We start from the raw sequence: 22,668 nt of genomic DNA on the forward strand, positions 1-22,668 counted from the left end.
ATATTTTATTAGTATTTAGGCACATGTCACAATTGTACTAAAAAAAAAAAACCTGTGTTATGTCAACTTACTATTCAGTCATTTGCAAGGAGGTAGGAAAACTATGAACTGTTTAATTATTCCAGTATTTGGCATATATAAGCTTTCATTTCAGTTGTGTTTTAGCTATGATGTCTTTTTTTTTTTATCATAAAACTGTCTTTAGATCAACCACAGGATACTGTACAGCTGTGCCACAGACCTGTATGTAGGTGTTGTTGCCATGTATTGCTTAATCCCTTGTTCACAATGTGTAATCCCTGCCACTAAAATGAACCTTGTTGACATGGCAATAAAAGAGCTTGACGTTCTGTTGTCCAACAAAGACTCAATAAATTCAAGCAATTAACAGAGTCCCTAAGTTCTTATAGTATGTAAATACACGGTGTGGCCTTTTGCCCACTCTGCCACAATTAAACAAGCTTTAAATGCAAAAAAAACAGGAAGCAAGTTTGCTGGAAATGTTCCCTTCATTTAGACAGGTGCAGGTTTCATACTGCCACCTTGGGAAATCTCCTGGGGAAACCCCAGCGTACACTGAGATGTATGCTGTGCCTGCTAGGAAATGGCCGTTGTGTAACACTACGGGTCTTTGGAAAGGTACACAGGACGTCTCGTCCCATTACAACAAAGCAGAAGTGAGTCCACCCTGAGAGAGGAAGCTTCCTGAAAAAAAGACAAAAAACTATTATGCCAGATTTTTTAAAGGAGTTTTGTGTTACTTTCTGTCAGCATGAGAAAAGAGCATGTAGGCAAACTCTTCACTGGACTTGCAAATGCTTACAAGTTGGGCTTACAAGTTGTAGATGCCTATGTACCTTACCTCTTATGAAGTTAGTTGAAAAGTTAAATAAGTGAAAAACAACTTGCACCAGACAAACATGGCAGTATTGCACTTCAGCAAAAAATCTGTCCATTTTAACTACATCTTTGATCACTTTTTTGTGTTTTAATACAGCTGATTACACGGTATAGTTATAATTGTATGTCTTTAGGTTTAGGTTGTCAGACAACAGCACAATTACAATGTGTGTGTCTCATCCTGCTTATGCCTGTGTGACTGTTTATTGGTATTTATATGGCACCTCCACAGGCAGCTTTGCCTGTGTGAGTGAAGCCAGATTGATTAGGGCCGGGCATTGATTGGTCAGACATCTGCTTCCTCCCTCCCTCCAGCCCGGAAAAAAACACAATACAAGCTTCCGTCCACCAGACTCAGCGCTCCTCTGTCACAAAATAGCTGCCTGCCACAGGACAGAACATGATACACTCCCAGTTTTGAGGAAATTATTATGGCAACTCAGCAAATATTCTAACTTTGAAAGGGTGCTGCACCAAAGCTGACAATGCATGTCATCCATCACTTTTGAAAGTGAAACCAGGACTCTAATTTCTTTTAGTTAATACATTCACTGAGCAGTTTGGTCAACTCAGAAATCTCTGGTCTATGTTGTTTTATGGTAACTATTACTTGTAATTCTTTGCATCTATTACATCAGTAAATCTTTAGCAGATTATAAATAACAGAAACCCCTGTATAATTCAATACAGTTCAATAGCAACACAAACGGCATACTCCAAAATGATCATCAAGTTAAATCAAACACTAAAACACTCATAAAACAAAATAAAACAATCATAACAATGTCACAGTTTATGGAAATGTCTCCTAAATGGCCTAAAGGGAAATCAGCCCCAACAAGGCTCAAGGTTGCTGTAGGTTTGCATCAACCAAGGTACAGTTTCATATTTGGCTCTCAACATTAAGGTAGTAATCCTCATGTGACTAATTATAGTTTGTCCTACAGGGAACTCATTTTTGATCCGTAGTCAGCCTATACGCTCTGTGACACCTTTTAAAATACTGATTAGGGCTCAGCCTGACTATGCTTAGCACTTTGGTTACCAGTCTTTAATATAGTTTTAGCTGTGTTCATGTATTTGTGTAATGTCTGGTATTGTGGTGTTTCTCCTTAGGATGAGTGCACAGTCAGCCAATGTGTCAAAACTTGCTATCACTTCCTCTATTTTGAAAGTCTCCACTCTTCCAAATTCAGCACTAGTTTCTCGTCCTCAGCTCTCTACCATGTAAAATAACCTTTTACAGAATTTCCCAAATGGCCTCTCACAGTAACGATGGCAGTGTTTAGTACAGTTCGGAAAAGTGGGTCGGCCTCTCTGGCCCAGATCTTAACCGATTTAGGGTCTACCTGGAGGGCAGAAATGTCTTTGTTCCAATTGTAAAACTTTGAAAAAGTAACATGTGGTGGCCCTCAGGGATCGATCCCTGGTCCCCTTTTTATCCGAACTGCAGATCACACACAACTTCACACATCATTCTCCAACATAGAGTACTAGTGTGTATACGTGTACTCAACATGTGCATGCTACATAGTTGAGTAGTTGAGAGTTGCACTCAAACCACTATGATTTTATGAAGCAAAATGATGACAATAACATTTGTCATGAACGCTGTTTTATTTTGTTAAACATGGATAGGAAATTAAACTATGTTTATTTATCTTTGGAGGCAATGGCCAATTGTATTGCAATCTAAAGCAATAAAAAGCAGAATTTCTGCTGTGGTCAGTTCCAAAATTTTTCCTTTACTTTCCATAACAAAAAAATATACAAAAGATATTCTTAAAAAAAGATCTGTAAATGGTCGGGCCTCAACTCCAGTCGGGATGGCAAATAATTCAATTCAAGAAATGTTTGAAATATATAATACACTCTGGTATTATATTGCCTTTTAGCAATCTCTTTTTTTTATTCCCCTATATTAACTGATTTCCCCCAGGAATTAACCAAATTTTCTCACTTAACTTGTCTGAAATACACCTCTGGAAATTCTAAGATGATTAAATGACTGATGAGGAGTGTGTGTGTGTGTGTGTGTGTGTGTGTGTGTGTGTGTGTGTGTGTGTGTGTGTGTGTGTGTGTGTGTGTGTGTGTCACCTTTTCTATGGAACACAGCATTGAGGAAGTCTTGGGCCTGTCTCTCCAGCCGGCTGATCCGAGACTGCTCCGACAGCACCTGGCTGCCTCCACCCTTCTCTACGCTGTGCCCGTCCTACACAGACAAACACAGATACAAACAAGTGAGTAAAGGCCAGTTCTGTCAAAAAATACACGTTTAAGAAATGATCTAAATGGCATGCACATCACAGAAAACAAATAGATTTGCACACCAAAAAGCTCCGGCTCTTTCTCAGACTCTGTGGGCTCTAAATTTCACTACTCACAACTTAGAAATCCTAACTGGAAAGAAACCTCTCACACACAATTACATCACATGCGCCACCAGTAGTTGTTTCTTATGATTGTTTAACCACGTCCAGTTGTAGATGTTCTGCTCAGCTCTGTGAGCCAACAGAATATGTGTTTTAGCTGCAGCTACATGCAGGCCTCTCTATCCTTTGACTTGAAATTGTTCTGCTCCAACTACAGGTGCACATAATGATACTTTATTTTTATTTTTTACAGACACCACCAGGAGAAGTGGTGGCTAGACAGCTGACTTTACTACTAAAGTGTCACTGTTGGATGTAGGCCTTTTCAAGCTGACAGCCAATCAAACTTCCTTCAGGATATTTAAGCCTGATGAGACTGAACCACCAATGAGAGATTATTATGAAAGAAACAGAAGCCAAGAGAAAATATGAATTCAGCTTCTCTGATTTGAAGGGATTAACACCACTCTTAGTGTGTGTTGCCATTGTCTTTACAACATTAAACAGGAAATGTAGGTGTGTATGTGTCTGTTTGCGTCAATGCCAAGAGACAAAGCTACAAACTGAGATGAAAGTGTGTTTTAAAAAGCTTCCACTATTCCATCCTCTATTTATTTTACCCCCTCAATTGTCTCTCCCTATCTGCTGGCAGTTTGCATGGCTTCAGATCAATGAATCAATGATTCCCGCCCACTGAAGCTCCTCTGGCATTTCACAAACAACAGAGGGAAATAACAGTGAGGCAGAGAGAGCTTTCAAGCGCCGACAGATGAATAAAAGATTGTATTGAGTGAGAAGTGGAATACAATTAAGGCTGCAGCAAATTCTCTCATTAGTTGTCTTATTATGACTAGCACACAATGAGTTGTTAACATATTTATTGACCAGTCAGACAATACAGCCGAAAAAATCTCCTGAAATCCCTGCCAGGATTTGTTTAATTGATTTTGCTCTGTTGATTGATTTTGATTTTTTTTTCTTCTTCCATTTAAGTCTCATCTGTAATTTTTGCACGCAGGATCTTGGTTGTGCTTATATACATTTTATAAACATACCGCGTTCTGTAGCAACAATAATGTGTTGTTGTGCTTTATTAGCATTAGCAGAGAGACAGAAAAAAAGGGACAAAGAGACGGAGACAGAGAAAGAGACAGATGGGGGTTGATGGAGGGGGTTGGTGATGAAGCAAGGATGTTTTTAGGAGACAGATGGCCGACCTCCGAGGTCGGACTGGGGTCAAGTTGAAAAACAAGCAACGGCCGAGGGAAGGACGCCCCCTCCTAACTTCCTTCCCTCCCTCATTCACTTCTTCAATCACATCCCAAAAATAAGGATGGAGATGGAAAACAAGGACAAGAAGTCCTTAAAAAGTACTTGTAATGGAAAGTTTGAACATTTAGATTTCCAACTGAGCAAACTACCTCTGCTGATGAAGACTGTGTGATGGGATTAAAAGCTCCAGAACAAGCGAGTATGCAGACCTTGAGTTGGGATTGTTTTACCAACAACCAATGAGAAGAAATTCCAGTTTAAAAGCATCAGATAACTGTTGCACAAGTTTTAAGCAAATTTCTGCAAAGTAAAACTGAATCAGTGTATGTTTCACTCAACTACCTTTTATTGAAAAGTATTTGAGTATTTAATAGGATCAAAAAGTTCATTAACGGAGGACGAGTGACTCAATCTTTCATTGCTGCTTGCCGCCTAACATTTGAGTTCTCTCTCATTTTATTAATTAATTTGTCTCTTTATTTACATTCACCTTGTGGCATTTATAACACCCACTAGCAATGTGACGAGCAACACAGGCGTCTGGGATCAAACAGGAAACATTGCAGTAACCCCCCCCCCCCACACACTTTGTGTACAGAAGGAGACGCAGAAGCAGGTACCACATATGTGTGTGTAGTAGTCGGTCCGATACACTCATTAATATTCTGCTCTGATCACCTTTTAGCCGATGAGAAACTCTGAGAGGAGGCACAGGCCTCTCTGCGGCTGTGGGAGTCTCACTAATTTACACCCATGTCACCATCCTCCTCCTTCCACACACACACACACACACACACACACACACACACACACACACAAACACACACACACACACACCTCCAAATCATGTCGAGCTCCCATCAAAAGATAAATTGGGGTCAAGACCATGATGGTTGAACAACACAAATAACAAGTATGCTGGCGGAGGAGGAGAGACAAAGATATGGAGCTTTCTAACAGAAAACTCACAAATGGCGGCAGACACAAATAAAAAAATATATATAATTGCGCAGTTTATAAAAATAAACTAAAATAAACTTTTGTTCATTAGTTTCTGTAAAACTTACATTTTGCTTAAAGTGCTCATATTATGCCGATTTTCAGGTTCATAATTGTATTCAGAGGTTATATCACAATAGGTTTATGTTGTTTAATTTTCAAAAAACACCATATTTTTGTTGTACTGCACATTGCTGCAGCTCCTCTTTTCACCCTGTGTGTTGAGCTTTCTGTTTTAGCTACAGAGTGAGACATCTCACTTCTGTTCCATCTTTGTTGGGAGTTGCACATGCTGCAGTAGCTAGGTAAGGACTACTAGCCAGTCAGAAGCAGAGTATGAGGGCGTGCCCTGACAGTACCTAGGTAAGGACTACTAGCCAATCAGAAGCAGAGTATGAGGGCGTGCCATGACAGTACCTAGGTAAGGACTACTAGCCAGTCAGAAGCAGAGTATGAGGGTGTGCCCTGACAGTACCTAGGTAAGGACTACTAGCCAGTCAGAAGCAGAGTATGAGGGTGTGCCCTGACAGTACCTAGGTAAGGACTACTAGCCAATCAGAAGCAGAGTATGAGGGCGTGCCCTGACAGTACCTAGGTAAGGACTACTAGCCAGTCAGAAGCAGAGTATGAGGGTGTGCCCTGACAGTACCTAGGTAAGGACTACTAGCCAGTCAGAAGCAGAGTATGAGGGCGTGCCCTGACAGTACCTAGGTAAGGACTACTAGCCAGTCAGAAGCAGTGCCCTGACAGTAGCTAGGTAATGACTACTAGCCAGTCAGAAGCAGAGTATGAGGGCGTGCCATGCTAGCAGCTAGGCGAGCATTATAACGTGTGTTACAAAGTGACCACGTTTGTCTCTTGCCTTTGGGGTGGACTTTGGGCTTTTTCAGTTTTTAAACCTATAAACGTGCACAAAAAGATATATAACACAATAAAGGAAAGGGAAAAAGCTAAAAAGCATAATATGAACACTTTAAAGGATATTTTGACATTTTGAGAAATGTGCTTATTTGCTTTCGTACTGACAGTAAGACTAGAAACTACAGCTGGGAGTCGATCATCTTAGCTTAGCATAAAGCGTCGAAGCATGCAGGGGGACCTACTAATCTAGGTCCATCCAAAGGTAAAATAAATGAATAAAAAAATCGCACACCAGCACCTTCCAAGTAGGGTCACAAACCCAACAAGTCCTCCAAACCATACGACAATATAGATCGTTCATTCCTACCCTTTAATACAACCCACAGGAAATACGACCCACACGTCTTTAACGTTGTAAAAAGTTTGTAGTTTGGTTATGTTTAGGCACAAAAACTACGTAGTGGAAAAATATTGTGGTCTGGGTTAAAATCATCTGTCACGTTACTTAACTTCCAGTTACGCACGTGTAGTCTCGCTTTGCCAGAACCTCCTCCAAAGCGCACTGAAGGAGGGTCTGGCTAGTCCACATAGCATTCGGGGATGGGAGGAAAACGTGCTCTTATTTATTGGGATTTTAATAAGATGTGCAAAAGAAAACTCAGATTAGACAGATAGTCTAGCTAGCTGTCTGGATTTACCCTGCAGAGATCTGAGGAGCAGTTAACCATAGTCCTCACAAATCCACCAGAGTTTAAAATTCCAACACAAAGAAAGCGGAAGGAAACGGAAAATACATGCATCCGGCGGAATTTCCTGCGGCACTGTAGCAATCCCGGAAGTGTAACGTCAAGGATACATACTACGCACATGAGACAGAATGTGATGCAGTTCAGTTTGTGCCTTAAAGTTAAAAAACTTGTCGTATACTTTTATTTTCAAACAGGACACGAACCCTGGTCTCCTGGGTGAAGACCATTCCTGTATACACAAAATTTGCCACTCTTATATTTTGTCACCTAGTGTCGCATTGTCAGACCTTCCTCCACAGCGCCGCAGAGGAGGGTCTGGCTAGTCCACACAGCATTCCGGGATGGGAGAAAAATGTGCTCTGGTTTATTGCAATTTCTTTAAACCAATCACAATCGTGGGCGGTGCTAAGCTCCATACGGAGCAACGGTGCCTCTGCAAAATAGCCTCGGGAAGGAACTTGTTTTGGTGGAACATGTGTACGTTCAAAAGTTGTTTTAGTCGTGCAACAGAAAACTCAGATTGGACAGATAGTCTAGCTAGCTGTCTGGATTTACCCTGCAGAGATCTAAGGAGCAGTTAATCATAGTCCTCAGAAATCCACCGAAGTTTAAAATGCCAACACAAAGGAAGCCCAAGGTAACAGACATGCGGCCTAAATGAGGGACATCAGGCGGAATTTCCAGCGGCACCGGAGCAATCCCAGAAGTGGAACGTCGTGTAGGCTATATAGACTATTTGTCACCTTACTTCCTACTATGCTTCCGTAATAAATACAGAAGACCACTAGAGGACGCCGCCACTATAAACGTTAACATGAGTTGTAATTTTTGCCTGAATAAACGACTTATAGGAGCGTTTTTCGGGGAAGGACAATACAGAGGTTTACATTACATAAAGCATTTCTAGTTTGTTATACTAACATTATTATGTAAAACACAATGAACAATCCGATAGAAGGTGTACTGCTAATACCTAACAGGCAGTTATATGTGCTGAAGAAAACCCCTGTAAAAATGACGAGAATATGCAAACTTCACACACAGAAGAGCATGGGTCAGCCCTGGTCGGTTTGAAGCCAGAACTATGATGCTGCGAGGCGGTAACACCCATCAGTTTCTTCGATTATGGCTTTAAGTGTTGTCTGACAGGGAGACAAAATGTTGTGATGTCTCCTACCTTGACTTTCTCGCGTCTTAAGCAGCAGAAGAGACAGTTTTCATCGAAGGACCAGTCGAACACTTCCTCGGGCTCGCAGTCTGGATAAGAGATGGAGACAGAAAGCAACGGGTTGAAGCATGACAAACTCAAACTCCCATAATCCCTCCATATCTCCCAACTCGATGCACAAAGTCAATGGACTTTGTATGCCTAAACAGACTTCAGCAAACTTATGAAGTTGGGGTTAAACTTGCAAAAACAGATGACACACACACACACACACACACACACACACACACACACACACACACACACAGCAGGTATTAGTCCTGTTTTGAAGTAAAGAACAGAGTTCTGAAAGAGATTTGGTGGCATGAAATCAACAGAAAGAGCAGCAAAAGAAAACTTTTTCCTAGATTCATACTTTGTGTTTTTATTTGCACTGTGTGTGTTTGATTCAGTCTAAACATCCAGGTTGAATCTTAAAAACCAGCTGTAAATGAGGTGTATATGAATCAATCCCAACACACCGTCTGTTTTTACTCAACATCCAGTCAAGCCTGCACAGAATGACAGCTGAGGGGCCACAAACTACGAGAGCAATAACATGATTCACTTTTAATCACAGCTAGGCCTGTCACGATAACAAATTTTGCTGGACGATAAATTGTCCCAGAAATTAATGCGATAAACGATAATATTGTCGTTCCGAGACCATTTTCATCTAATATAATGATATTAGATGATCATAACGATATGATCATAATAATGCAGGTACACCTTTTCAAAGATCAATACACTTTTATTTCTAAAGAATATTTTACACTGCAACTGGAAGACATTTTAAATATCCACAATATGTCTTTGATCTCCTTTAGTATGTCGTCTTTCACGCTGTTGGACAGTTGTGGAATTGCTGTTTGTGACACGTATGTTCTCCCAGGCAATTCGTACTGGCTGTCAAATGTTTGCAGCATTCCTCGAGTGTTTGTGCGATAGACTACAGAGTCTGTACTACATTTAACAATTATTTATTAAACACTAAATATTAAATTTAGATAATAATATATAATTAATAAATTATATTTATCTATATGGCTATCTGTCACATGGCGAGTAAATGTTTGTACCAAAATAGTTCTGTTTTTCAGTCTTCATTTTGCTGAAGGTACAGCTACTTTCATCTGCTCCTCTGCTGTCTGCGGGGTCGGGCCGACACACACACACACACACACACACACACACACACACACCAGAAGCATAAGGCAGCTAGTTGCACACACCAGACGCCAGCCAGCACATCACTTCTGTTTACTGATAGCTATCGTTTAATTAATTAGCTAGTAAGTGGCGATTTTTGGCAGCCAGCCTTCCAAAAGAAAGCACAATGAACCGATCATTAACCGTTGACCGACAAGCAGGTAACGGAGTCTCAGTTCACCGTCCGGGAGCCTCTGACAAACTGACAGCTGCATGCTTGTTCCGGTTAATGTTCTGTGCATTGTCGGACACAGGCACCCACTTTGCAAACCGCTTGCGAGACTGACAAGTCCACAGCAGCCCGTGGCGTTTATGTCCGAGCCTGTCTCCACCGCCTCCACCTGCAGATTGTCAGCTGTGTGCTTTGGAATGAAAGGGAGAAAACAGGACGCCGAGTAAAGCTGCAGACACACTGACTAGATGGCCGACCCTCGGCAGAAAAGGCAGTTGGACTGATCAGCGTCACCGAGTTGGTCAAAAAAGTGCCTCGGAACACACCAAAGCGACGAGACGTAATACGTCTCCATAACAGCAGGCGGCACTAATCTGTATTGTCGCCCAAATATTCTAACCGGCAGCTGATTGGACGAACGCGTCACGTGGGTCTGGTTTCTCCGGAAATTCAAAGACAGACTGTCACGGCGGCTTGTTCAGAAGACGATCTCATATTGTACTAAAATAGTTCACCGAAACGTGTTTCTGAAAACATTTTAAGTGAGAAATAGGCCGTGCAGTTGCTGAATCTGTCTTCATTTCAGATCGACAAAGGTCAGTTTAAAAGATTTTCGTCAGATTTTATCTTTGAAGTAAAAAAAGAAATTCTACAAAAGGGAGGGAAAAAGATCGATAAAGAATTCTCAAAGAAGGCCGGCTTGCCCAGGGCCAGGCCAGCTCAGCGGCGTCTTTCTCCCGTTGCGTCCTACTGTCTCTCGTACCTACACCGGCCCCCGCACCCTGTCCCTTCTCCCCTTTCTACCTGCCTGCACACTGTGCGTAGTGCTGCTGCACATGAAGAGAGAGGGGAGGAGGGGCTGCTCCTCAGTGAGTCACAGAACAGAAGAGAGAAGAGACTGTTTTGGCGGCCACAGGAGAGAAATACCTCGCGTGCCCGCTGGACAATACCGCGACTAGCGACAAATCTGCCGACTTTCTGTAGAAAAGTTGTAGTTGTAGTCAAAGTTTTTTTTGAAAAAAAAATGTTATCGTGCAATAATTGATTTATTGACTATAGCGACAGGCCTAATCAAAGCCAATGATTAAATTACAGCGATGACTAACTTCATATGTCAAGTATGCTGTAAAAACTGGACAAACTACTGATTGACGGATGAGCTCAATTAGATATTGAATACATTTTTGCCTAAACACTGCATAAATGCCTGTGTGTGTGTGTGTGTAAATGTGACTGTAATTATGACTGTTATTATTATTATATAATTATGAAGTATTCATGCCCTAAAGCCCTATTTGCGAAGAAGCCTGCATTCTGTTAAACATTAAATGATCAGTGGGATGAAGACATTCACTACTGTCTCCCGCTAGTTCAGTGAATTCACAAATATACATAGGAGTCTTCTGGATAATTTACTATACTACAATAATATAGTAAGTTTGCAACGGTGGTGAAGAAACAAAACAAATCCTAAAAAACAAAAAACAGCCAAAAATACGTCTAGTTCGATGGAGTTCTGAAAGCAGAGGTTTATCTATCGTCGGCTCCCTCGACAACAGTAGATCTTACGATATGATTAGAAATCCTGAAGGCGTGTGTGCAAAGTCTAAGTTTTGTGCATGAATGAATGCAATAAAAGTAATTTGTTTCTGTCCAGTTTCTTCAGTTTATTTTTATTGTAAGCTGATTTTCTTTGGGTTTTTGACTGATGTCAACAAGGACTGAGAAGACAATAGATTGGTATTTATATATATATATATATATATATATATATATATATATATATACATACATATATATACATACATATATACACAGAAATAATCACAGTCTTAGCAACGTTGGTTGCTCATATCAATATTAATCAGTATTGTGTCAGGTTATATACAGTACATGTGTGCGTCCATGCATTTTACCAATATGCTGCAGCACCTTCAGAACTGAGAGAGAGAGAGAGAGAGAGAGAGAGAGAGAGAGAGAGAGGAGACTGCTGTGGACTTGGTTACAGTTGAGCTGTTGCCATGGTGCTATGCTGTCTTTAAAAACTCTCAGTTCAGTGTGAAACCACAGAGTGACAGAGACAGACACAGAGAGAGTGAAAGAGAGGAAGCACTGAGAAAAGAAGGAAAGGAGTGTGTTACAGACAGCAGGAGGCCGAGTTAGCTCCACACACAGAGAGAGAGAGAGAGAGAGAGAGAGAGAGAGAGAGAGAGAGAGAGAGAGAGAGAGAGAGAGAGAGAGAGAGAGAGAGAGAGAGTCAGAGGGAGAGTCAGAGAGAGTCAGAGGGAGAGAAATAAAGAGACAGAGAGAGAGAGAGACAGAGAGAGACACAAAATCAATATGGTCACAATATACTGTGAACGTAACGATCAGAACCTCCAAAATGTAACCCTTTCAGGAACTTAGAAATGTGTTTCATCAGCCCTGAGGATGAAAGCATGGTGGAACATCTCATCATCCTTCACTTGACTTTAACAGTGATGTACAAAAACATTATGTAAGAGATAATGTAGAGCGAGCCGGTCATTACTGTGAATTAGAACCCAGATGGGGTTATGCAGGACCCTGATGCTAAAAACACCAAAAGTATTGGTTTACATTTTGTACTACCTCATCCGCGAGTGCCATCATCATTTCAAGTCTTAATTGTGAAAAGAAATGTTATTTATTTGATGTTATTATCCTCTGGAAGGTCTTAATCAGCCCGAAGTAGAATCGAGTATTCAACAAGGCCGTGCAAGGGCGTAACTTTGGGTTCAACAGGGGGGGGTGAGATCTCGAAATTTTGAGCATATCAAACACTTCATTTCCTGCATTCTGGTGAATGTTTCTGCAACAATTTGTGGTGCAAATGTCTTTATTTACGTAAAGGAAATGATATACGGTTTTTGGGGTAGGTTGCACTGGCCAGTTTTGATTATGGGGGGGGGAGTCAAACTTTCGTTTAAAAGCATATTTAGGACGGAAACGCCACTTTTGAGATTTACCGTATTCTCGTTTTTCGGTCAAATGGCCTTTTGAATGGGAGAGCTAAGGGCACTTTTATGCTAGCCTCAAAATAGCTATTTTTAAAACACTAAGGAGGCTCGACACAACATGAAACTTTGCTCGACGTATCACCAGGGTCTCTACACCTTAACCAAAGCATTGACAACATTGTTTGTGTACCCAGAGTTTACTAAAAAGAAAGGTTTTGAACAACTCACCGTAGCTCTTGTTGTTATGCCTATGAGGCTTAAACGGAAGTTTGACTCACTGCATTTTGGTGGGAGTTACGCTTTAAGGAATTAAAACTTCCAAAAACATTAATGTGTTCCTTTTTAGAAAGCAGACGACTTCTGCAGAAATCACAAGAGGAACCACACAAGGTCTGGCTGCACGGTAGTTTTCTATGTTTGTGTGTGTGTGTGTGTGTGTGTGTGTGTGTGTGTGTGTGTGTACAAGTGGCAGTTCATACATGGCGTGTTCCTTATAGTGCAGCAGGTCACATCTCTGTCTTTTCCAATCACAGTCCACTTTCCTCTTACACTGCTGTGAGACGTGCAACAGATAAAAGAACAGTCTATTACTCTTTCCTCCTCTTCCTCTTTCTATCGCTGTAATGAAAAGGTCAAGGGTGAGCTGTGCTTGAGCCCTGGTTGTGCCACTTACAACATCCCTGGGAAGGCACCAATTATCTCGAGTCCCACTGCTAACGTGACCTCACACCCTCACAGTAACCAAGTTTCTGTGTGTGTGTGTGTGTGTGTGTGTGTGTGTGTGTGTGTGTGTGTGTGTGTGCGTGCGCAAGTTTGTGAGCTTGAGGAAGATGTTGACCGTTAACATGAATCTCTAAGTTACCACTCAACAGTCAGTGTGTTTACCAGGGCTGTAGTCAAGTCCACCTAGTCCAGGACCAGGACTTGTCGAGATGAAGTCAAGACCAAGTCCAAAGAGGTTCAAGTCCAAGTCAAGACCGAGTCCAAATAAGAGACTTAAAAAAGAATCCTCTTCAAGATCGCTTTCTTGCAAGTATGCACCTGAAAATGAGCATGACACGTCCCCTTTAATGTAAAACGCTCGTGATGTCGGTGTGTGTTTGCGTGTGAGTTTAAACTTGACATGCACAGTTTTCACAGTCTGTAGCTCCGTATGTAAGCAAGTGCCGGCTTTACTAAGAGAGAGAAAATGTGTGTGTGTGTGTGTGTGTGTGTGTGTGTGTGTGTGTGTGTGTGTGTGTGTGTGTGTGTGTGTGTGTGGTGTAATGCTTGAGTGAAAACGACGTAGACAAGCCAGAAATATTCAAAAAATGTCATAAGTTGGTGGGGGTCACATGACTCCAGCACACCATGTTGACCTCGTTTCTCCTTGACAGGACGAGAGAGAGAAAGAGAGAGAGAGACAGACAGAGAGAGACAGAGAGAGAGACAGAGAGAGACATAGAGAGATAGATAGATAGATAGATAGATAGATAGATAGATAGATAGATAGAGAGCGAGAGAGAGCGAGAGAGAGAGAGACAGAGAGAGAGAGAGAGAGAGAGAGAGAGAGAGACAGACAGAGAGAGACATAGAGAGAGAGAGAGACACAGACACAGAGAGACAGAGAGAGAGAGAGACAGAGAGAGAGAGAGAGAGAGAGAGAGAGAGAGAGAGAGAGAGAGAGAGAGAGAGAGAGAGAGAGAGAGAGAGAGAGCTGGGGGTTTAGGTGAGATTGGTCTTCGCTCACTTTATTCTCATGACATTCATGTTTAATTAGTGTCACTCGGAGCAGGAAAGTGGATCAGAGGACAGTTATACATGCATGTGGCTAAATACTGTGCATTGCAAAAATGACCTACACATAAATAAATGACAAACATACCAAACCCAGGACAGCTCTTAACATCCAGAGGTCTACTTCGTACATAACTAAGACTTAATGATGCTTACAAACACAAAAGTAACAACTATTTTTTTTTTTTTTTTAAATGTGTACACCAGCCACGAGCACCCAATCAGAAAGCTTCCTTTTTTAGCTGGATCCTCCAGTGAATAGCAGTCAAAGAATACAGTTTCAATTATCTGACTACACAACCAATACAAATGAAACGATTCTTGTTTTCTTGCTTTATTGTTTACCATATGATGATGTCGTTGATGATGATGATGGTGATGAGTCAGATTTTTTCGAGTGGCAGAGCATTTTGCAAACGGCAGATTGCGTGCAGCCGCAGAGGAACAGAAGCCTTCTTTCTGCTCAGCAGTTTGCTTAAGTTTGTTACAAAAAGACGCCCTGAGGCATGCTCTTGGCAGCGCTTCGATGTGTTTTTTGCATTTTTTTGCAAGAAGAACAACATGTCTTTCCAGTTGAGACCAGTCAGAGATACAGTACGTTTAGAAACCAGCTTCACATTTACATTTTCCTTTTCTCCAGCTCTGTTTAGTGACATCTGGCTGGTTTTTTCAGCATGAGTTCGGCATAAATTACACATGGCGGTTGTATGAATTAATCACACTGTTATGTATTCAGAGCAGTTCTGGCAGTATGGTCAATAAATAAACATCTGCAAGATAAATCAATAGATAGAAAGGCCGATGATGCTTATAGTCTTTTTGTTATGTTCATTAAACGTCCAAATCGTCTCTCACACTGAACAAACAAAGCTTAGCGCATGCAGAATAACGACTTTTAACTAAGTACAGGCAGAATGTAAAAGGCATTCCACAGAACAACAAAATCTGAATAATTTCAGTCCACTATTGGCATTAGAACATCAATATTATTTTCCATTTTACAGATTTGATTTTGTTCATGTTCACGGTTTCTAGTCATTGCCGTTTCATTAAGTGTAAATCACTCTGTAATTCAGTTTGAAAAGAAAAAGATTTCTTTAACATATATTTGTCATTTGCATTGCGACTAAGGTTGTTCTCGATTTGCATAAAGTTGTATTTGCGAAAAGTTGTTTGTGTGTTGGAGCATGTTTACCTTGGAAAAGGGTGATATCTTTGACTAGTCCCGGCCCGAACAAGCCTTCCAAAATGCTTTCAAAGCCTATGAAAGAGAAAAGAGATGTGATGTTAATGCAAGCTGACATGTTTACCATCAAAACGACAAATGACAGCAGCTAAAATGCCATGTAGACACAAACTGAGGTAAAAAAAAAAAAAAAACCTTTATTTTATCTTTTGAAGGCTAAGGAAAATAAATGACAAATAACATATCCCATAGGGTATATTTTGCTGATGCACAGCCTCCACTGCTCTCCCCTAGCAGCAACAAAAACAAAGCAGCAACAAAACAACAACATAAAACTGGAAATAGCAGCACAAAGCAGTTTGTAATCTTAAATCGTGAGGGTGTGACAAAAAAAAAATAATTATAATCACTCTCACACACACACACACACACACACACACACACATGCATGCGGATTTAAAAAAATACAAACAATCGGTCAAGGCAAATTTGGGGTCCCCGTTTCCTCAAGTTTATGTAAAAATGTTTGGGCCACACACAAACAGAAACAGGAAATATCTACAACCACGAGGCTGGGTGAGCGCCTATAATGCATACACAGACAATAGACGCGCACACACACACAGACGTGCGCCTATACAGACAGGGTGTGGAAGCATTTTTTAGTCACTATGTACACACACACACACACACACACACACACACACACACACACACACACACACACACACACACACACACACACACACACACACACACACACAGACACACACACGTCTTTCTTCTCAGCTCTTTAAGCAAATTAGTGCCGTACCTTTAATACACCAAGCTAATGTCACTCACTTTTTATTAACTGTAAATACCCTTTTACTGGTGTTGCCTGGCAACCGCATACAGAGAAAGATAAATACATATTGCAATTTTCAACCTGACCTCCCCTCCCCCCTCTCCCACCTCTTCCACCCCCCCACAACTCTTCCTCCAATAAATGGAAATGGAGGCAGATACAGAGAAATAGAGACAAAGATACGTGTGTGTGTGTGTGTGTGTGTGTGTGTGTGTGTGTCATTTTTTAGCATAGAAAGAAAAGGTTACACACATAGCACACATACACATATATGTATATGTGTATGTTCTTGTTCAAGTGTAGCCACTTATCAGGCCACATACTTAACACTGCAGGAATAAACTAGCTTGATAAAGCCACAGCCTGCGTATAGAAATTTATTTAATACATATAAAATCATTACGGCTGACCTCTGACAGCAGCAACACAGCTCCTGCAGCACCGAAGTGGAAGATTCAAGATTCAAGAACTGTAGGGGTGTTTTTATAGGTTTTAGCCCAATAACTAGTGACTAGTGACTAAGTCAGTCACAAATTCTGACTTTTACTTTATGCGACTGACTTCCTGGCTTTGGGAAATACACTGTACTGTCTTTAAAATGTAGGACAGGATGTTGCTTTTCAATGTGTTAGCAAACAGTTAGGAGTTCTCTTTTTAAATCTGACCTTGTGGCAGTTTTTCCCTCATTTTGCATTTGTAATATGGAGGCTTATATACTTCATTTTGGTGACTTTTTATGCACTAATTGGTGCAGGATTAGCTTGTCTGCTGGTAGCCTAACGAGCTTACCAAGATCATGTAGCACCTTTTTCAGTCCGCACACACACACACACACACACACACACACACACACACACACAAAGTTAGTTGCGTGGATTGTTATGGATACATTAGACATTAGATTGTTTTTTGGAAAGAAAAAAGTAGTTCACAAAAAACAAAAAACAAAAAACTGATTTTAAAAAATAATGGACCTTTGGCAGTGAGGGGGGCTTTGAACCCCGCCTTTCGAACCCTGCCTGTCTACGGGTTTGTGTCTGATGGACAATATACTAAGTAACACAAGGCGTTGTGAGATCTTAGGGCACGGAGCTAACGTTAGGGTAGAGAGGCTGTGTAACATTAAGAAGTGACAGGGCTGGGAATCAAAAGAAGGATGGGAAATACTGTTTTGGAAATTGACATCCACCGAGTCAAAATGCTTATCTTATCAACAATTAGTTTGTTCCTATTTTCCAAACAGCGTCGCGAGTTATAGGAGCTTCAGCTGGGAGCTTGAACTGTGTTCAAAGTTGGTCAGGGGGGATGGTGAAAGTATGCGGCTGCAAAAACCCATTCACATCCTGTGGACGTTAAATAACCTACAAGGGAGATAGTCAAAACAAGCATGGAGGACTTTTACACTGTAGTACAAAGATGGAGCTTGTGTCCAGGTTAAACACATGCTGCAGTAATACAATAATCGTGTTGTCACTTCTCAGTCAGCACAATATTGACATCAACACACACTGAGGAGGAAGAAAGGATGCAGCTTGTTTTTTCACCTGCCAGCTAAATCTGGAAACAAACCTGTGCTGTTAATATATAATAAATTGCAATATTACAATATCACAGCATCACTGGCAATTCCCAACCATACCCATTTCTACAAATTGTATAAACTTTTAATTGTTGCAGATTTTCAGTTGGAAATAATCAGTGAGCATATTCCTGATTATGGACTTAGATACGCAGAAATGAGTGTGTGTGTGTGTGTGTGTGTGTGTGTGTGAAATCCCTAATTACCGATCATTTAGTTTTTTCAGCTTGTGTTGGCCCAATGCCAGAAACAGTGAAGTTGTGTTCCAGCCAGACCTATCATGTAGTAATGGTATGATAGACACACACAGAGACACAGACACAGACACACACACACACACACACACACACGTCACAAAGTACCCTTAAATCTGCACATGCAAAATTCATGCGGCCTACAAAGGCAGCTTTGATAACAAAAAAAAGGAAGCTTCAAAGAATTTTCAAAAGCTTCAATTCTTCCATCCTCTCCATTTGCCAATGTGCACAGAAATACAGCTTTCTTTTCAAGTCAGGAGGGAGGGGGGGTTGCAATGCTGCAGCGTGAGAAATCAGCGCTGGAAGTCAAAGTTACACGGGCCCCGTGCTATTTGGGCCACGAGATGGAGAGCGTTTTCATATTTAAAAGGACAGGTCAGTCACAAATGCATCTCCAAGTAGGGGATGACTCCCCCGCGAGGCCGAGGCTGTGATTGGACGGATGAGATCGAGGATGTGATTGGACAAATGAGATTAGGGGATGTGATTGGCTAAATGAGATAACGGCGACAAAGTCTTCTGAGCCATGGGCAAAAAGCTCCAGAAAAGTAGGTCAGTTAGTGAACGCATTCTGGGCCCAAAAACATTCACACGACACGGTAGAGACCACACACACACACACACACACACACATCTGGGATTCTGTCAGTGTGTTATGCAAAAATGCATGTGAATGTATATATACATACAGACACACACACACACACAGAAATGTCCCCAATCTCTGAAAAACCTCCATTGTGTCACTTCCTTTCACTTCACAGAGTTCTACAGCGCAGCCAGGAGCAGCGTTACACAAACTTAAAGACTCACACACGCACAAAACACACACAAAAATGCGCACAAATACACGCATGGAGGAAATCACATGATGTTGAGCTAATCCACATCTGCACCAGGAAGGACAAAACTTAAAATATGTGATTATAAAACCTTGTTGATTGAGGATCTGCTGCTGGAATATTATTCCAATAATAAAACAGAGGTGGATTATGTAAACACACACACCATTCAAATTTCGAATTGAAGCACATGATTCCTCTTGTAACTGCTTGGTTTTATTTAAAGCTAAAATATCGTTTATATTTCATGAGTGGCTGTGGGTCAGGTGCTAGAGTGGTCGCTACTTAATGGAAGGTCGGTGGTTTGATCCCTGGCCTCTGCAGTCAACATGTTCAAGTGTCCGTGGGCAAGACACTGAACCCTAAATTGCTCTCCATGCTTTTCGAACCACAAGCAATTTTATTTTTGAATGGAGAAAATTTCATAAATGACCAAGAAAAGGCTATATTTATCTGCCTCGTTATGGACATGGCAACAATCCAAGTACTACATTGAAACATGGAAGAAAAAAATAAACAGAAACAGTCCCAGTGCTGTTGAGAGCAACCGAGCTGCTTTAAATGTGTCAAATCAAAGTGTGAGAGCACACACGCGCACGCGCGTGCGCGTGCGCACACACACACACACACACACACACACACACACACACACACACACACGCGCGCCTTGGAAAAGGAACTCAACACTGAAGAAAGCATTGCAATCTATCCGCGAATAAAAAGGGAGGCAGAGAGGGAACACACAGGAAAAGGGACCTGCGTTCGGCTTACTTGTGACCATTGGACCTAAGCTATATTTAGTGCTGCATGAGCATTAATAATTTAGCATGACTAAAGCTATTAGAACTGGGCCCCTTGCCTGGCCCTAAACAAATCAATACCTAATTAACCCTAACAGGGGCCTGGGCTTAAAAGAAGAGGAAGTGAGACAACATGCTGGGGAGAGAAACAAGCCAGGTAAACTTCACCTCAGACCTGACATCATTAGTGGTGATTGCATTCAAGTCTTTACTCCTGACAACCTGGCGAAACTTAATCATTTCTTTTCACGGTGACTTCCAAAAACATTATGATTAGAAGCAGTGGAACTCTTCTAGCCCAATTAAACAATAATTGGCAGGTTATAAAGACAGCCCTGTGAATTGGATGCTACTAATCAGCTGGACCAATCAGTTGACGTATAAGCCACTGATGGTGAAGTACGAATTAAACAGCTGATATCCAGCCAGCTGATGCGAGCACAACTTGAACTATGCCTGATCTTGGTCCGTTTATGTGCAGTAAGCATATTGAAGAAGTTAAAACAAGCCTTTGATTTTTAAAGGTTAATAAATACACGTGAAATGAGGTTAAGCTGGCCCTGTTCTTTCTGCAGCCAGTTTATTATGCTAGCCAAAGGCCTGAGACATGCATGTACACTTAAGCCCCTTTTTACACACACACTTGAACTTATCTATACATTACGGGGGAGCAGTATGTGAGAATGCAAATGTCCAAATCAGTTGGACTGGACATTAAACAGCCTTTACCCTGCCAGCTCCCATCTACAAAGTATGTGTAAGTCTGATTGTACCCCATGTGTGAATAGAGCAGCTCATTGTCTGGAGAATTCACAGCAAGCGAGGGCGTATTGATGCTGTTTCTATCATGTTGTTGGCGTGAAACCCGGAAGAAAACAAGCATCTGAGGTTGAAGAAGGGCCATTTACATGAAGACGGTTTATCTGAAGAGACGACAGGATGACGGCAACGGAAATGTTTATCTGAAGAGACGAGAGGATGACAGCAACGGAAATGTTTATCTGAAGAGACGACAGGATTCTGGAAGTTCTGTCGATAAGGGCCAACGGCAAAATCGTCGGACAAATTCAAGGAACGGCAAATGACTTGGTTGTTTATAACCCAATTACAAACCAGCTACCTATCCACGGTGTAATCCGCTTCATGTCCTGCCTCCTGCACGCTCTAACCAGGCACCATCCCTGACCTAAACCAAACTGAGTATTTCTAAGTGCTTTACAGGTGCGTTCCAATGGAGCACTTTTGTACTCCATGTCTATGACCTAAAGTTAAAATAGATTAAAAAAAATGGTTGCCTCATAAAAGTGTTCCAGGCAGCAACTCTATGTTGTATGTATCTTACCGAGATTGTGAACTATAAAGTTGTAGTGATGATTGTTTTATCCATGATGGATTAAGCCCTAAAGATCAATGCTGCAACAGACCTCTGATATTTGCAATCCAATTAGCTGCAGCCATTTCCACAGAGGCTACTTAAAAAAAAAAGAGCTACGAATAACATTTTTATGTGTAGTTCTTTGCACTTTGACCCTGAATATAACCTCCACGCAGCAATGTATAATCCACTCTGGTGACAGTGAGGGACACGGCAGGGGGAGTCAGGATTTGGAATGACACGAGGACATCACATGACAAGTCAGCAACCAGAAACACTACAACAGAAATTTACTGGCAGACTAATCTATTCTTTCCACACATGTTCCATATTTACAGTGATTTGGATTCAACTCAAAGTGACTACATGTTTGCTTAATTCAGCGGTAAGTACATTGGACTGTTAAATGATACGTCATAGTTGATCTTTTTTATGTCTGAGCATGTTACTTTGCATGGTCTTTATTATTAGGATGGCCATTTTGACACACCACCAAAAGGAGCATGAAGAAGATTGCTATCTTCTGCTTAGAGGCTGACATTTTTTTCGGGAATCCTGTGGGTCACGGGATATGGTAGTCAATTTCAATATTCATCAAGTGATTGGGATGAGACGGAGAAAAAAAAAAGTGAGCGGGACTGAAATCAACAAAAGTCAGTTTTTACATTAAACCGCAGTTCTAATATGAATAAATGCTGTTTTCTTTATTTGAAACAAAATTCTAGTCATTATGTCGTATTTTTTTTATTATTTTTTATTCTCTCCTGTCTGCTCTGGTGACTTGTTTCAAGGGACTGAGATGGTACGGGAGTCATTCATCCAGGATTGGGATGGGACTGGATTTTATTTGTGTGTTGGGATTAAAAAAAATCCACTCTCGTGTCACCTTCTGCACATGATAAAAATGTGAAGATTTAGAAATGTATAATTTCACTGATTTCAACTGCTTTTACGCTTTATCTGTAGGCTACCAACATCATTAAAAATGCTGCTGTATAAACAACCTAAACCAGGAGCTAACACAAGCTAGTTCGCTACATGCCCAGCCTGAAATGGCAGCAGAAACAACAAAAGCACAACATTTAGCACCATAGTTTTTGTATTAAGACTTGGTGGACCAAAGGAGAATAAACACTACACAGGTGTCCAGAAAAACATGTCCAAAACGATGCCCATCTTTAATTTATTTTAGTTTATTTAAGGATCCCCACAAGTGCCTCTAGCCTTCCCGGGCTCCTGAACAAAGAAATACAATACAGACATACAAAAAAGTACGGACAGCGT

At 41.2% G+C, this 22,668-nt stretch overlaps 1 protein-coding gene across 2 annotated transcripts in view; it reads right to left on the reverse strand.

Annotated features, from left to right (window-relative positions):
- Nucleotides 1–22,668, reverse strand: part of lcor (ligand dependent nuclear receptor corepressor) — an 87,050-nt gene that overhangs the window by 19,364 nt on the left and 45,018 nt on the right. For both annotated transcript variants that reach the window (XM_078273896.1, XM_078273907.1), the window contains exons 2-4: nt 15,694–15,759; nt 8,331–8,410; nt 2,998–3,112 (exon numbers count right to left, since the gene is read on the reverse strand). In XM_078273896.1, coding sequence (XP_078130022.1) covers nt 2,998–3,112; nt 8,331–8,410; nt 15,694–15,759 — 261 coding nt within the window. The remainder of the gene's footprint in view (nt 1–2,997; nt 3,113–8,330; nt 8,411–15,693; nt 15,760–22,668) is intronic.

The sequence above is a fragment of the Sander vitreus genome, chromosome 2 (assembly GCF_031162955.1).
Source record: "Sander vitreus isolate 19-12246 chromosome 2, sanVit1, whole genome shotgun sequence".
NCBI lineage: Eukaryota > Metazoa > Chordata > Actinopteri > Perciformes > Percidae > Sander > Sander vitreus.